General features: G+C 37.8%; 1 protein-coding gene across 1 annotated transcript in view; it reads right to left on the bottom strand.

Moving 5' to 3' along the window:
* Nucleotides 1-238: 238 nt before the first annotated feature.
* The window catches only part of srrm3 (serine/arginine repetitive matrix 3), a 56,636-nt gene continuing 40,625 nt past the window's right edge, over nucleotides 239-16,249 (bottom strand). Inside the window, exons 6-14 of the mRNA XM_062988867.1 lie at nucleotides 15,871-15,939; nucleotides 14,508-14,543; nucleotides 14,196-14,246; nucleotides 13,724-13,825; nucleotides 12,689-12,839; nucleotides 5,056-5,354; nucleotides 4,567-4,800; nucleotides 3,949-4,071; nucleotides 239-672 (exon numbers count right to left, since the gene is read on the bottom strand). Of these exons, the coding sequence (XP_062844937.1) occupies nucleotides 387-672; nucleotides 3,949-4,071; nucleotides 4,567-4,800; nucleotides 5,056-5,354; nucleotides 12,689-12,839; nucleotides 13,724-13,825; nucleotides 14,196-14,246; nucleotides 14,508-14,543; nucleotides 15,871-15,939 (1,351 nt within the window). The 3' untranslated portion in view covers nucleotides 239-386. The remainder of the gene's footprint in view (nucleotides 673-3,948; nucleotides 4,072-4,566; nucleotides 4,801-5,055; nucleotides 5,355-12,688; nucleotides 12,840-13,723; nucleotides 13,826-14,195; nucleotides 14,247-14,507; nucleotides 14,544-15,870; nucleotides 15,940-16,249) is intronic.

The raw sequence follows: 16,249 nt of genomic DNA, 5'->3' as shown, positions 1-16,249 counted from the left end.
TTATGACCACTTATTTGTCTGTGGTGTTACTCATTAAAATACCCTGACACATTTACTTTATGTTGATTTATGGGCATTATCACTGATGCATCCACTGATATAAATAAATAAATACATAAATACTTAAATAAATAAATTATAAATAAATAGCTTGTAAATGCACTACGTAATAATGGTTAAAAATAATTATTTTTACTCATTCTTATAGTAATTTTAAGTTTCAATTTCTGCTTCTTCAGAACAAGCATTTATAGTCTAGTTCTATTGCCACATTCATTTTATGGACCTATAAACCAACGTGTAGGAATAATAAATACAGTTTTACCACAAAGATGGGGAAAAGTCTGGAGTGTTTTGAATACTTTTTCATGTCTACAGATGACTCCTCAGAAGCCAGGACTCTCGTAGCTGCTGTGGCTGTAGTAGCTGTGGGCCTGGCTGGGGCTCCGTGAGCGACTGCTGCTTCTGCTTCTCCCTCTGCTTTTGCCCCTGCTTCTGCTCCTGCTCCTGCTTCGACTGTGACTTTTACTTCTGCTTTTGCTCCGATTTCTGCTGCGGCTTCTGCTGTAGCTGCTGTAGCTGTCGTAGCTGCGGCTGCGGCTGCTGTAGCTGCTTGCAGAGCTGGAGGAGGAAGGGCTAGGTCGATAGTATGGGATCGGCCGCTTACGTGCACTACAGGGGGGGAAAAACAGTTGTTACCAGTCTTACATGTACAATGCAATAATAATAATAATAAAATCATTTATTTTCATAGGTGTTAATATGTGATGGAGACATGATCAAGGGTTAAAGAGGAGACTGTCAAAGTAAGGCATAGTGCTGTAATTGAAATGACAAGACAATAACCCCTTTCACACATACATTTTTACGCAGGAACGTTATTTTAATTTACCAGGTTGCTGTTCTGTTTTTGGACTTCTTCACTCTGCAAACTGAAGTGATTCAGAAATCAGAAAAGCTTCAATAAGTGAATTCCCAATGCAAGTAAAAATAAGATGCAGATGTCAAACAAATGTAAGTAAAAATGTGTCTGGGATTGGTAATTAATCACATCGTGCACAACAAATAAAAGGGTGCAACCTGGTAAATGACTGGTTTTGCAGGTAAAAGGGGCTAGTAAGCGGCTGCATGTTTTAATTAGGGTTAATGCCACGCCCTCTGCAGGTGTCAGTAGCTTTAAAAAGACAAATATAGATTATTTAATTGTTAATACTCTATTCCCAAACACCACCTACACACATAACCAAATACATTCATAATGTTTTACACTCCAAGCACCAAGACCATTTGTGTTGCTGGCAAGTTAAGAGCTGTTAATTGGCATAGTAAAGTCCGTAAAAAAAGGTGTATGAAAGAGTGAGGGAGTGGGTTGGTCTGTATGTTACTAAAGGTTTATCAAGAGGTTTTCAAACGGTTGTTTAACACATGGTGTGCAGTCATTTGTGTATTATGAGCTTTGCATGTCTACATATAGCTCTAGTTTATAAATTTATGTCCCACAGTCCAAAAACATGCAGTCAGGTTAATTGGAGACATTGAATTGCCCTATAGGTGAATGGGTGTGTGTATGTGTGTGTAAGTGTGTTGGACCTGTGATGGACTGGCGCTCCGTCCAGGGTGTTACTGTGTGTCTCCCCTTTTTCTCCCTTTTAGTGCATCCAATTGCCCGATTGCATCATGCTTCCTCTCCATCAATGCCGATCCCCGCTCTGATTAAGGAGAACAAAGCTAACCCATGCCCCCTCTGACACGTGGGATGCAGCCATATTCATTTTGTCACCTACAACTTGACGAGTGCAATGCGGATCAGCACTGTGCACGGAGAGACACACCCTGACAGCACTCTTTTCCCATCTCTGTGCAGGCATCATCAATCAGCCAGCAGAGGTCCTAATTCCATTAGTTATGAGAGAGTCTCTATCCGGCTTTTTAATATCCCACCCCTGTCTGAACAACAGGCCAATCATTGTTCATGTGGCTGCTCAGCCTCGATACGATGTATTTGAGATCCCAGCTCCGGTTCCAGCGTGTGTTTTTACCGCTGCATCACCTGAGTGGCTTCTTGTTTGGTTATTAATAGAAATACATATTTGTCATTTGTTTTATAGATTGTTAAAAAAAAAATCATTTTCATTCAGTCAGCAATTGACCCCTATGATCTGGTCCTAGTTGTGGTTTCCCCCATTTTACCAGCCCTGATGTTCATTATTTTTTGTTGGCTGTGCATATATTGTGTAAAAGATGCTTAATGCATCTGTTATGTCATAATAATTACAAAACCTCTTGATTTTCCCTTTGTCGTGTAAGGATGTAACATTAGTATGTATCAGAAGCCTGTAACTACTGTGGTATATTTGATTAGAAAGAAGAAAAGGTTAGAGTTAGAAGGCAGGCTGTACTCTGAAGACACTGCCTGTGTGCCGCTGCTTCACCAAACGTATTCACAAGGAGACGAGTCCTACTGCATGGCAACAGTTACCATGGTAACCTTGCCTCCACATTCCAATGCCTGACGTCTTCTGAATACCTTCGTACAGGAGTAAAAGAGTGAGCGCCAAATTCACCAGTACAAAAATCTCATTCTGTTAGATACAACCTTTTGGATTTCAGAAAGTACTCTGGAGGGAAATGACCTAGCAGTTTATTACACACGCTTACAAACTTTGTTTTGTATGTATAGTCAGCTTAAGAATTATTGGCATCCTGCATAAAGATGCATAAATAAGGCAAATAATTAAAAACGGGTTGTTAATGAGCTCAATCACACACTACAAATATATTGTTTAATATTTGAAATACAAAATACAAAAAGAGTTTATTGTTACCTAGTTTGCCAGAAATTCTGGAGCCGACTAAATAAAAATGGTAAGTGTAGGCAGGATGTACAGTTGCAGTTGGAAATATTCAACCTCCCAAAGAAAAATTATTTATCACTTGAAACATTTCTGCAGAGTTAGATTTTGTTTTAAAATATAGCCAGAGAACAAAGACAATGTAGTATTTTAGAATAGTATCTTCAGCCATATTGATCAGCAGGATGTCTGGTGCAAGAACGGTGATAAATAAATATACTTTCTTAGTATACTGAGACTTTTTGTTGTATACTTTTATTCATTTCTATACACATGACTATAAGACATGACTATAAGAAGTGGGGGTTGAATATGTATGCATATAAAATGAACATGTAGGGGAAAAAGAACTATTAAGACTGTAATGTAACTAGAAAGCCTGCAGTAAACCGAGTAAACACTAGATGTCAGTGTATCTTTCCATAACACAAAAGAAACAGGAAAATTAAATTGTACCGCATGCTAATAACAATGTTCTACTTGGGAACAATAAAGTAACAGCTTTTAAGTAGTTAAAATGTTAAAGTTAAAAGACTGTTGCCAGAATCAATCATTAACACATAATTCATACACTCCTATTTACTGTCTGATAAGCACTTAATAGTTAAAAGTGTATCAGCTGATTAGCCTGCTTATAGCAATTTGTGGTCATTTAACCGCTTTGACGTGTCCTTAATGCTATACAGCAAGGCTTATTATTTGAGTAGATTCAAAAGGACTCTATTTTAAAACCTCATCCTTGATGAATCAGTCACAATACCAAGGCAAATGAAACATTTGATAATGTGTTCACATTTACATTTTCGGCATTTAGCAGACGTGTTTATCCAAAGCGACTTACAGTACTGTGACAGTATATTGTCTGAGCAATTGAGGGTTAAGAGCCTTGCTCGAGGACCAGCAGTGACAACCTGGCAGTGGTGGGGCTCAAACCAACGCCCTTTCGATTACTAGTTCAGTACCTTAACCGCTAGGCTACAACTGTTGATGTGTCAAATCTTTCCAGCAAATACTACCACCTTAAATTCTTCAAGAATTATCTATAAAACAATGTGTACTAAGATTACCACAGTGGGAGCAATGAGGAACGGGGTACCTGGTGATTCTGCGCGCCTCCATAAAGCTTGGCGAGTCTCTTCTTCTCTTTCGAATGGGAGAGTAACTGCGAGAGCGTCGACGAGTTCTCTCAGCGTCAGAGTAATGAGAACTGTCCCTCTCCCTGTACAAGCACACAACAGAGTGATAACATATGTGAGTTAATGTGTTTGGGTATGTCAGGAATCAGTACTGCCATCAGTGCTCCAGGTTTCTCACAAAGTTGTTCAGTGGGGTTGAAGGCCTCTACACCAAGCTATTCAAAATAAGACTTTATGGACCTCACTTGGTGCACTTGGCTAGAACAGGAGTAGTAATCTCCCAGATTGATGCTACAAAGGGTGGTTGACACAACTGAATAAGTGAGGGGGTGGCCACATACTGAGTCCTACAGTAAAAATTCTATAAACCAAATAGATAGCATAAAATATTAGCAGATCAAATTGACAACCATTTTTGTGAGTTTTTGTCCAAACTGTCATAAAAGCGCTATACTAGTGGGTGCTCAACCTAAACAAAAGTGAATTCCCAAAGGTTTGACTTTGACTTTGATCTCAAATGAACTTGTCACCTGTTTACAGTATTTACAGAATGCTACAATGCATACGTATCCATGTACCTGGAGTTGTTCTGGCGTGTATGTGGGGACTTGATTTTGTTTTGCGTGTGCTCTTTTGAAACAGAGCGTGAGGAGGAGCGAGCGCTGCTCCATGAGCTGCTTCTCTGCTGCACGCAAGATTTGCCTTTCTTGCGGCCTGATGCACGCCGGCGTCGAGCTGGTGATGCTGATACACTGCGCTGACGGTTCACTCCTGTTTTGTGATGCTTCTTTGATGAATGGGGCCCTTTTGATCTGGTATAAAAGAAAATATTAATAAATTGGCATCATAAAATGCACCTTCTGTTATTTCAAATTGCACTTAATGAATAGTTTCATTTGTCTACATACAGTATGTGTATACCCTGACCTGATGTAATTTTTTATCTGGCTCCCACTCTGAGTAAATGGAAAAGCTCTTATTGTAGCGTAAATTATTTAAATCACATTAAATAGACACTGTTATAAAAATACACATCCTGGCTTATTTAGAAATAAACTGGATCTCACTTCTTTGGATGCGTGCCCTTGGCTTTAGATTGGGGGTTAAACTGGGAGTCACTGCTACGAGCAGGAGAGTGGCAGCTCTTCTCCCGTTCCCGCTGCCGTCCACCTCGTTTTCCTGCTGGCTCAGAGGACAGCTTGGCACCCCGCTGCTGTCTCTCCTCTCCCTTTGTTGCCTCTCCAGTCAGGGCATGTGCCAGCTGTCGGCCAGGGCTCCGACAGGGAGCACCGTGGCTCTTTGCTTCCCCTGCATGAGGAGACGTCTGCCTCTGCGATTCACTCGGTGAAGAGGAAGCCAATGACTTCTGTAAATGCATAATAACCAAAGGAAAAAAGGAGGGGGGATGACACACATACAAAAAAAATTAGAATAATTTTCACCAAGGAGATTGCAATGGTGTACTTGCCAACAAAAGGATTCATATCTAAAAGAAAAGAGCTAATTTTTTTCTCAATATGGCTTATAGACAGTCCTCTATGGTGCAGCGCATGCAATACTCGACATGCAAAACCATAATGAGCTGAAAATTATAATCCCAAAAGAAAAGAAGGAAGAAAAGATATAGAAAACTGTAAAACAAAATTAAGAATAGAAAAACAGAGTGTGAAACTAGAGAAGAAAGAGACTGAAGAGCTGAGTGAAAACGAGGACTTTAAGTTTAAGAAGTGGCTACAAAATGGAAAATAAAGTTGAACATAAAAGCTAGAACCAAAAACCAGACAACTTGACAGAACATCACAGAAATGGAAGGAACAAAATAAAGATTCACAATTATAGAGTCACTCAAATTAGAAAACAATTGATCTTCTATTCAATAGTAAATTTCTGCATGTGGATTGCTTTTCCTGCAGACAATTGCTGAGATGTGAACAGCGACCCATTTCCTTTTTTTATTTTACATGGCTACTCTGTTTTAACTCCCTTTTGGTTAACATCCACTTACCAATAAAGTGGCATTCCCTCCTTTAGTAGGTAAGGTATGAAGAGAAGGGAAAAGTGGGGCAACATAAGTGCATCATTAGATTCACAAAATGCAAGAGAAAAAGACACAACACCCTTCCCTGGTAGTGAGCATGATACAATGCATGAAAATAAAAAGACACACCAAATGCAATAAAAGAATTAAATAAAACGATAGATTAGAAAAAAGAAAGATTAGTGTAAGAATCATTTAAGCTGCAGTCAACCTTTCAAAACTGTTTAATTTTAAGCCTGCAAATGAGTCTGATTCTTTAATTAATGCTGGAATATATGGATAGTTTTATGATTAATTCATTGCTGCAGTCAACAAAGCACAAATAAGAGGCTTTACATCTAGAGACCTCTACCATGTTTACTTTTTGGCACTCTTGGTAAAGATGGTTAAAACGAGTCATAAAATCTGTGCAGTAAATTTGCTAAATCTCACAATATAAACATTCAAACCTTCAAAATCCAAAATTACAATTACAATAATACTTTAAAAAGGTACACCACCTGAAGGTTCCATAAAAACACATTTGGGATAAATTGTAATGTCAATTGCAAGCCAGACCTTCCCACACACACTCTAAAATCTCACGGCAAGTTTTCCTAAAAGACTGTTATAGCCACAAGAATGTGGTACAACTCTATATTAATATCAGTGGTTTTGGAAATGGATGTCAAACAAGCTTATGGTCAGGTGTCCACATACTTTTAGATATATATTATGTGTTTTTGGACCATTATCCTTCTGGATTTTAAAATCATGGTCCAGGTTTTGCATTTCCTCAGAGGCAGCATGGAATTTATTTAAAGCAGTAATGCCATAGCTAGGTTTCTTGGGCCTATAAATAAAACCAGTTGTTTCACTATACATGACAGTGGGAAACAGGTTCCTTCTTTTAAGCCAAAAAGCTTTTGTATCATCAGGCTATAGAACCTATTTGCATAGCTTTTAATGAACCTCAATCACTATTGTTTGTGGTGAAATGAAGGAAAAACATTTCACTTGGAGGAGGCATCTAATTTTGAGACAAGTTCACTAAATCTCCAGTTACCTCACAGTTATACCTCAGTGAAACAGTTGAGAAATCACTTGGAGAGATCAAGGGAGTTTTTACTTGCCCTTACAAGCCCTTGGCTTGCTCAACAGGAGTTTTTGGTCTGTTGGTCCTGGATTCTGTAAAGTTGCTTTGAGACAGTGTCCATTGTAAAAAAGCGCTATAGAAATAAATCTTACTTGACTTGACTTGAGAATTCCCAATACAAGTAAGTTTATAGAAGAAAAATATAAATAAAACCAAGTTTTAAAATGTGTGTACCAATGATTGTGTCAAACATGGTTTTAATAAAAAATATGAAATTTTTGATAAAAGCTTTAATTTAATTTGTTAGGTTACATTTGTTTGTATTTATAGTGTGAGATTTAATTAATTAACAACAGCTTTTTAATACATTTTAACCCATCTTTGCCAATAGTATTAATTATTCTGACACTTTCATAATTAAGGCTCTCTTTACTGCTGCATTTGTGTATATGACTGATGGCAAATCCTGGTTCTTAATTTAGGGAAATTAATACTTGATAAAAGAACTACTGGTAAAAAGCACAACACTATAATTTTGCTAGCACAATTTACTTGCACAGAAAGTCTTTGCTACAGTAAATAATTGCCTGTGGATAATGAATATATAATAAAGCTCAATTTCTGGATCTATAGTCTTGATGTAGAATAAAAGGTAAAAAAATAAATAGTATAAACATAGCATAAACAATTATAAGATGAATGTACCGTATCACCAAGAGATGAAAGAAATTTGGCACAGACATTAACGTATATTATGCAAAAAATCAAAAAGAAAAAGAACAGAGACGTGAAATGGACTTGAGAGGAGGCCGGTGTACTGACTTTAGCATAAGAGAAAACCTAGATTTTAAGGCTGGAAAACAAGTATTAAACGTTGAATAAAATTATAGAGAACATACTGCTAAGAAAGGAAAATAATAAACAATAAAAAATGTATCTGCCAACTTTTTTCATCATAGATAAAATGAGAAGAAGGAGAAACAGTCAAGCTAGGGTGCTTGTCACATTCTCATCTGCATAGAGACCACGTGCGTAGGCAGAGCGTTACCTACCTTCCATTTCAATCAGAGACACGTATGCAATATTGACAGAACGAGAAAGGAAGAAAAAAGGAAGGGGGTAAGGAGAAAGGAAAATTCTCCGCAGCGAAATGGGAAAAAGACAATGAGGTTTTTTTTAGTATCCAAGCTAAGTATTTGGAACACAAACTACGAAGGAGACTAAACAAACCAGAAATCAGCCAAAATAAAGTTGACAAATGAGTATAAACAAAACAGGGAGGAAAAAAAGAAATGAAAAATCTGTATGATTTGTTGTCTTTTTCGCTTGGACATATGTACAGCCACGCAGTAACACAGGTAAAGTAGATTTGTGTATCTAGATTACAGTTAAATGAGAGACATTTTTACAACGAAACCCATTTTACAAATCGATCCTGCAAAGGGAATGGAGAGGGGGGTAAACATGCACACTGTGGTCGATGGGGCAGAAAGCATGTCAGGACGACAAAGAAGAGAGCCACACACACCACGAATGGACAGGAGGAGGTGGGGATGTTGAGTGCTAGGATGGAGAACTAAATTTAGCATGTTTAAAAGGGACCCCAGTCATATTTCAGGATTCGGTCCTTAAACTAACATGTAATCTGTATTACTAAGCTGCTCAAGTTCTTTATGCAGAATGCTTTTGAACTCAGCAATTGATGAACATTTAAACTCTTGCAGACAAAACATTTTGGCCTCATTTATGAGTGAATAAATGGCTTGGGTCCCTTTAGTAAAAGTCCTTTACTATAATTCTATCCTATTTTATTTTCCATTTACTCCTGAACAGAGAGATTTACATAGAAAGAAAAGAAAACCATTCAAATTCTCATACATGTAATACATTGTATTATATTTCATATTAGGATGAATAAGGACTTAATCATCAGCAAAAAGTCTATTGATTGTCATCTGATACAACAATATCACACAAGAGTCTCTAATTTTCCACTTTTGGGGCTGTATTCAGAGTTTTTTGGTTCTGCACTTAAGCACTGTAAACATTTTTAATGGCCCAGTCAGATTAGAAATCAGTTGAGTACATCCTGTACATCCAAGGTTGCCAGTGTTTTCCTGAGTAGAGTTCTTTGGAGCTTCTAGATTTGTCAGTCTTGTATAGGTCACCCTGTAAAACAAGCACTGGCTTTATACCAGTGCAAGTGAGCGTTATGGATACAATAATTTTACAGTACTTCACACATGTCGAAAACCATTTTAGACATGTATTTTTAGGACTGGAAAGACAAAGGGAGTTATAGAGCATTAGTAGAAGATCATGCCACAGGGAGAGAAAGTGAAACTAACATTTAATGCTTTAACAACTGAACTGGTGCAATTTGATACTTGAGAGTTATTTGTCCATAATGCCTAATATAATATAAGAGTACTTATTACTTAATATAAAAATGTTGTGTAATGCATTATCTTTCCTCATGACCACTCTAATGGAAAAACCTTAGAATACTTGGCCACTAATGTCAATGTGCCTGTACCATGCAGAGGGAGAATTTCCAAGAATCAATGCAGAATGTACAGTACTTCATATATATATATATATATATATATATATAGTATATAATGCATTTTTCTTCCTTTTTTGCACGTCCAATTGCCCGATTGCATCATGCTTCCTCTCCACCAATGCTGATCCCTGCTCTGATTGAGGAGAACGAAGCTAACCCACGCCCCCTCCGACACGTGGGCAGCATGCCGTATGCATCTTATCACCTACACTTTGATGAGCGCAGTGCAGCTCAGCACTGTGTACGGAGAGACACACCCGTCAATCAGCCAGCAGAGGTCGTAATTGCATTAGTTATGAGAGAGAGACCCTAACCGGCTTAATCCCACCCATAACTGAACAACAGGCCAATCGTTGTTCATGTGGCCGCTCAGCAGGCAGAGCTGAGACTCAATACGATGTAGTCGAGATTCCAGTTCTGGTTCCAGCGTGTTTTTACCGCGGCGATGTACATTAGGCCAAAAGATAAAGACTTGCCTATGAGTTTCTTTGTTAACTAATTGGATTTCTTATTCATTCATCAGTTTCATCATCAGTTTCATAATAATTGTACTAAATCAGAGATAATACTGTTAAAATTGTGCATTTTTATTTTGTGCTTTGCTTTTATATTTCTTTGTTCATAGATCAAAATATATTTGTATATATATTTACCACAATTGATTTGCAATGTGGTGTTTTATTTCAGTTTTATTGTACTTTGTAATACAACAAAAGAAAGAAAGTATTTCTGATTTGCAGTGGTTATGAGTGATTGTGATATTCTGCTTTGAAACAGTATGTACAGAATAAACCAGTTGTAGCATTTCATAGCTTTTTCTATTTTTTTATTGTGGAATAATTGTAGTTATAATTAATTGTCAGAGATAAGTGGTAGTCTTAATACAACTAACCACTGGAAAAGATTATTAAAAGACACGATCTATTTCTTCAAAACCTATGCACAACTGTCTAGGCAGTGTTTAAGAACAGACATCATTTTGTAATGTGACAATGATACACTTTTCTTAGTTTACACTTAGTGCAGGCAGCCCAACTCTGAATATGGCCCTTATCATTCATTACTCCTAACCAATCAACTGGACACCATGCTAGAATGCTCAGCCAATTGGCTAAAAGTGTAGTAAGTGTAGTAAAGCTTCTGACACTTCCCTTTTCATAACAGTTTTCATCGGAAGCAATAAAAAGACAGTTTCACAGAGGTGATGCTGCCACCCAGAAGGTAACATGCAGGTCAGAGTGAAAGTTCACAAGAAGCAAGTAAAAAGAAGCTCTTTTTGAAACACCAGCTGTCACATTTTGATTATCTGAAGCAAAAGAGGTCTACTGTGTTTTCTCAGAAAATGAGCGTTCAACAAAAAGAAACTAATACACGTACCCCATTAACCTACTTGGTCCAGTTCCAAAGCATATGAGTGCTTTTTACACAAACAAGACAGAAAAGTTTGGGCATTTATTTGGGGGGAAAATACCACTTAAATGAATAGAGGCAGAAATCAAAGAGGATGAAGCAAGCAAGTGATAGACAGCATGTGAGACCACCTCAAAAATGCATGCAGACCGCTATGAGGATATCTGATCTAGATTAAAGGTTAGAGTTAAAATTCAAGGTGGAAGGAAATTTTGCACAATCCTGGCAGATTTACAGAGACAAACATTTGTCTAAAATCTTACGTTAGATAAATTACATAAAATTTTTTCCTTTATTTGATCACTTGCACCAACAGCCTACTTGCTTGCTTTCGTGTAGGAGGGCTAATGTTTTTACTTTGGCTTGAGAGTACAATGAAATAAAAAGACCATGCTAAGTAGACAATAAAAGAAAATGATGTGAGCTTCCAATATCTCAAACCTCTAACTAAGACACCATTATGATAGATTTTCAGCATTTCCTCATAAACTGATGTCTGTATTTATTGAATGCGATGATTAAGCCTTGCTCTTGGGATCGTATGTATAAGGACCTTCTAAAATTTGCACACAGTTGTGGAGATTAAAATTATAAAAAGGCAATTTTGCACATCTCAAGCATACGCATAAGAGAGAAGATGATGCAAAAAGGTGATGTCAAGAATGCAACTCTTCTGTTTATTAAAAAAGTATAAATGATCTGTGGGCATGTAGCTAAGGGTGGTTAAGATCCCAAATTTTCCTGCAAAAATTAGGTCATTTAATGATATTTTGCAGAATTATATTTTTGCTCAGATATTATCCTGTGCAATTTAGAGACATAATATGTCATGCATTACTAGCAACCTTGATCATAGCACTGTACACAGGTTTTAAAAATTAAAGAAGAATGAAAGGAGGACCTTTTGACAGGTGTGGCAGTCAACCACAAATGTTTCCACACTTTTTTATACTACACAGCTTATTCCGTATACAATAACAAGTATTATACATTTAAGCCGGATGTGTTTATTATTTGGACTTCAATAAAAATCAGACCATGTTTTATTAGGAATTATTAATAATATAAAGGTTTACTAGAGATCACTGAGGTTCAACCCAGCTAAAATAAGGGAACCAAGCCCAGGACAGATGCCACATGTTTATTTTTTTCTGTTGAAGTCACCACTATTCATTTCATATCACAGGGTTGGCATGAACAATGTGATGACTAATATCTAACCTCAGTCTATAATGTAGTCACTACGCATTTTTATTGCTATCATATTTAAAATTATTTTTAAGTATATTTGTGATCTCGATTTTTGTCATTTATTTTTGTAATTGAAATTCTTCCTAATTGTTTACTGAACAAAAATTCAAAACAAGAATATATTGTCTACCTTACCTAACTAGCACGAACTCCAGCTGTGGAAAAATAAATAGTAAATCGAAGCCAAAGAGGCAAAAGCGAGAGACACAAATAAAAAAAAGGATTAAAAACCAAATCAGCTCATATAGATTCGACTGAGGAGCAACAATCAGGTCAGGTATGGTGAGCAGTAAGAGACAGAGCAAGTGTGGGGAATCGATTGAATGAAAGAACAGCAGTGAAATAGAAAAGACTACATACATTGTTGATTTTCTCCCCCTCTAGATGACTGGACCCGGAGTGTTTGCCGTTGTAGACGTGCTCACTGTGGTGGCCATTTTCTGGTCCTGGAGATGGAGATGCACTTTGACTGGACCTCTTCTGTCTCTCTGTCTTGTGCTTTAGGTTGGTCCTGTTAAAATGGGTTAAAATGTTTGTATTAGCATTTAATTTCTTGTATTCATTAGATTTGAATACTCAGTAATTATCATTAACATGGTCACAGTAGATCCAGTGCATCTGGTCAAGTGGTCCAGAATAACTACTTCAGCTACTGTTCACTGGTCAATTGCCTCCAAAAAGCTGACAGAAGGTGGATTGGCTACACTACATTTGAACTGGAAACATGAACCTGGCCAGTAGAAATTAGTAAAAATAAACTACATAAAAATACTTTGTGTTCATTTATCAAGTAAAGACATTTTCAATTTATTACCATGAAAATTGCACCATGAGCCTCGGCATGAGCCTTTTCCTTTGTAATATGCAATTTGCTGTGAAAATCAAACTTTAAGATTTGTGTTTAGCGATTTAACAATTTTCATTCACGTAGCGTTTAAGTGCCTCACATTTACTGGTATATTTGTACTATAAGGCAGTCCTAGCAATCCTACGGCAATTCAGTTAGCAATCGCTTTGTCAAAATGTTTAAGATGTCGAAGTCTAAAGCAGCTAAAACCACCACTCAGATAACTGAATTTGGACAAAACGAAAACTGCCTGTTGATCCCAACTAATTCTGTGGACATGGAGAGGACCGTGTCAAAACACAGACAGGCATTTTTGTCTTTGAGACAGAACATGAAGCCTGGTAACGTCGCTGGATGTTCTAGATCTACATTTAACTATTACGACTGTACTGTGTATTCTAGCTTCCTTTCATTCTATCATTCAATTTATGAGTGTTATTTAATGACTGTCGCGAAATGTGACTCTTTTCTTTAAAAATCTGTGATTTTTTTAAAACAGTGAGAACAGGCGTGTGTGGAGTGGTCAGCAGTATGTTTTTTATCGTAACCTGCTGGGAGATTGGGAGATGGTGGCCACAGACGAGGCACTGCGTGAGCTGCAGCAGCTTCCTCTGCGCTGGGACCTCCTGCTGGTACTCTCTGCTGGAGTTCTACAACACACACACATACCAAACTGACAATGCAATTTCTAAAACCGTTATACCATTAAAACCATGTACAATGTTTATTCCACACATGTTAAGCATTGCACTTGTTTTGTAATCTATTTATTTCAAAGACGCAAGGTCTTTAACCCTGTCTGCTCCAGGGGTGCCGTACAATGGCTGGCCCTGCGCTCTGACTCCAACTTTTAAACAAGCCAGGATATGAAGAATTTCATTGTACTGTTCATGTATATATGACAAAGTCATTCCATCTGCCCAATAATACATAAAAGTCATTGTTGTTTGAAGGGTTGACAAATCAGAATAGAGATGTCTATGAATAGAATTAAACTCTGGTATTAAAATCCAAACTTACTTCTTTCTGGCTTTGCTTTTATCTTTATGTTTGTTCTTTGGAGAACCCGATCTGGAAAACAAGTACAATGGTCAACAGTTATTCTCTGTTGTAATGGTATTGTTATGTGCAACACATATGACTGTGGTAATATAATCAACTAATTTAACTCAAGATAATACAACTAATTAAACATTTTAACACCTGGAGTTTCTTGACATTTTTACAGATTAAAATTAGGTTAAATTTTTAAGCCACTTTTGTACTTTTTGTACCATTTGGTGTTTGCTATGGCATTACAAAATGGAGAAACGTGAAAGTGCACGTATGTACCTGTGTCTTCTCTTTTTTCTGGATCCAGAAGTAGATCTATGAGAAAGAAATATAATAAACTTTTGCTAGGGTTTGAAGTATGGACAAACAATCACCACCAACAACAGCCACAACCAAACAAGCAAACAATTGTAAAGATCAACCTATGATGCACTATGATCTACAGTTCAGCTTAATGTGGACATGAAGTTGGGCACCTTTTCTGTTATACCCGTTTTAACTCTTCTAGAAAGGCTTTTCTTTAGATTTTGGACTTTGGAGATTGGGATTCATTGAGTAACAAGAATATTATATGGTGATGCCTGGTGTTTCAATGAATTTCAAAGGTTTTGGATGGATTCGAGGACATTGCTCAGTACAGGCAAGCAAGTTATTTAAAATTTCTAACACTAAATTTGATAAACCATTTATTTATGAACCAGAATGGACCAAACCACTAATTCTTATTTTTCTAGATTTGCAGGGACAGTGGTAGCCTAGTTGGTTCTGCCATTCAGCCACCGCTGGGCCCTTGAGCAAGGCCCTTAGCCCTTTTTGCTCCAAGCTGGGATAGCCCTTTCAAACAAGCTGGGATATGTGAATATATGTGACAAATAAAGACCTTCTATTCTGGATATTTTAGGATTGAGTGTGGCACTGTCACCTTACAGCAAGAAGGTCCTGGGTTTGATTGCCAGGTGCAGTGGTCTGGGTCCTCTTTGTGTGGAGTTTGCATGTTCGTCTCATGTCTGATTTCCTCTGGGAGCTCTGGTTTCCTCCCACAGTCCAAAGACATGCAGTCAGATTAACTGGCGATAGTAAATTGATCTTGAAATTTGCCCTGTAATGGACTGGCGACCTGTCCTTTCGCCCAGTGAATTGGACCCACCGCGACCCTGAATAGGTAAAACTCACTCACTCACTTTCTTAACCGCTTATCCAATTAGGGTCGCGGGGGAGTGCTGGAGCCTATCCCAGCTTTTCAATGGGCGCAAGGCACACAGTAAGACCCTGGACGGGGTGCCAGTCCATCACAGGGCAGACACACATACACACACCCATTCACCTATAGGGTAATTCAGTGTCTCCAATTAACCTGACTGCATTTTTTCGGACTGTGGGAGGAAACCAGAGCTCCCAGAGGAAACTCACGCAGACTCAGCACAGAAAGGACCCGCCTAGGGATCGAACCCAGAACCCTCTTGCTATAAGGAGACAGTGCCGCCCGGTGGAGAAACTATTTTTTTACTATTCCAATGCTTACAACCCATGTTAAAGATTATAATGTAGATTTAAGATAAGGTTAAAGGTTTAACCCTATTTGTTACGTCTTCGCAAAAACAAGACGACTGGCAACCCTCACTGGTAGTATGACCACACATACCTGTTTCTTTTGTGCTTCTTGCCACTCTTCTTCCTTTTCCCTCGCCGAGCTGGAGAGGAGCCGTCAGCTCTGAGGAACACATTGAAACCGACAGGAAACAGAAGGATGAGACTAGTAATAACTCAGATACAGACTGACTGCACCACCACATCTTCATCGTACATATACACACAGATGTTTTCATAAAGCTTGTCAAATTGCCTGGAGTTGCTGCTGCTCTCCATGTAATCTTATTGTATTTGTTTGGTTTGGTGCAATTTGGACTTTTTCTACTCGATTTGCACAAGGGTCTACATTTTACTCTCTCTTTCCCTGCCATTCTCTCTCTCTCTCTCTCTCTCTCTTTTATACTGCTTTCATTTTCTTGCTTTTTTTGCTT

Source organism: Trichomycterus rosablanca, chromosome 26 (genome assembly GCF_030014385.1).
Source record: "Trichomycterus rosablanca isolate fTriRos1 chromosome 26, fTriRos1.hap1, whole genome shotgun sequence".
Lineage (NCBI taxonomy): Eukaryota > Metazoa > Chordata > Actinopteri > Siluriformes > Trichomycteridae > Trichomycterus > Trichomycterus rosablanca.
The sequence above is the reverse complement of the archived record's forward strand: the minus strand, read 5'-3'. Positions and strand labels throughout refer to the sequence as shown.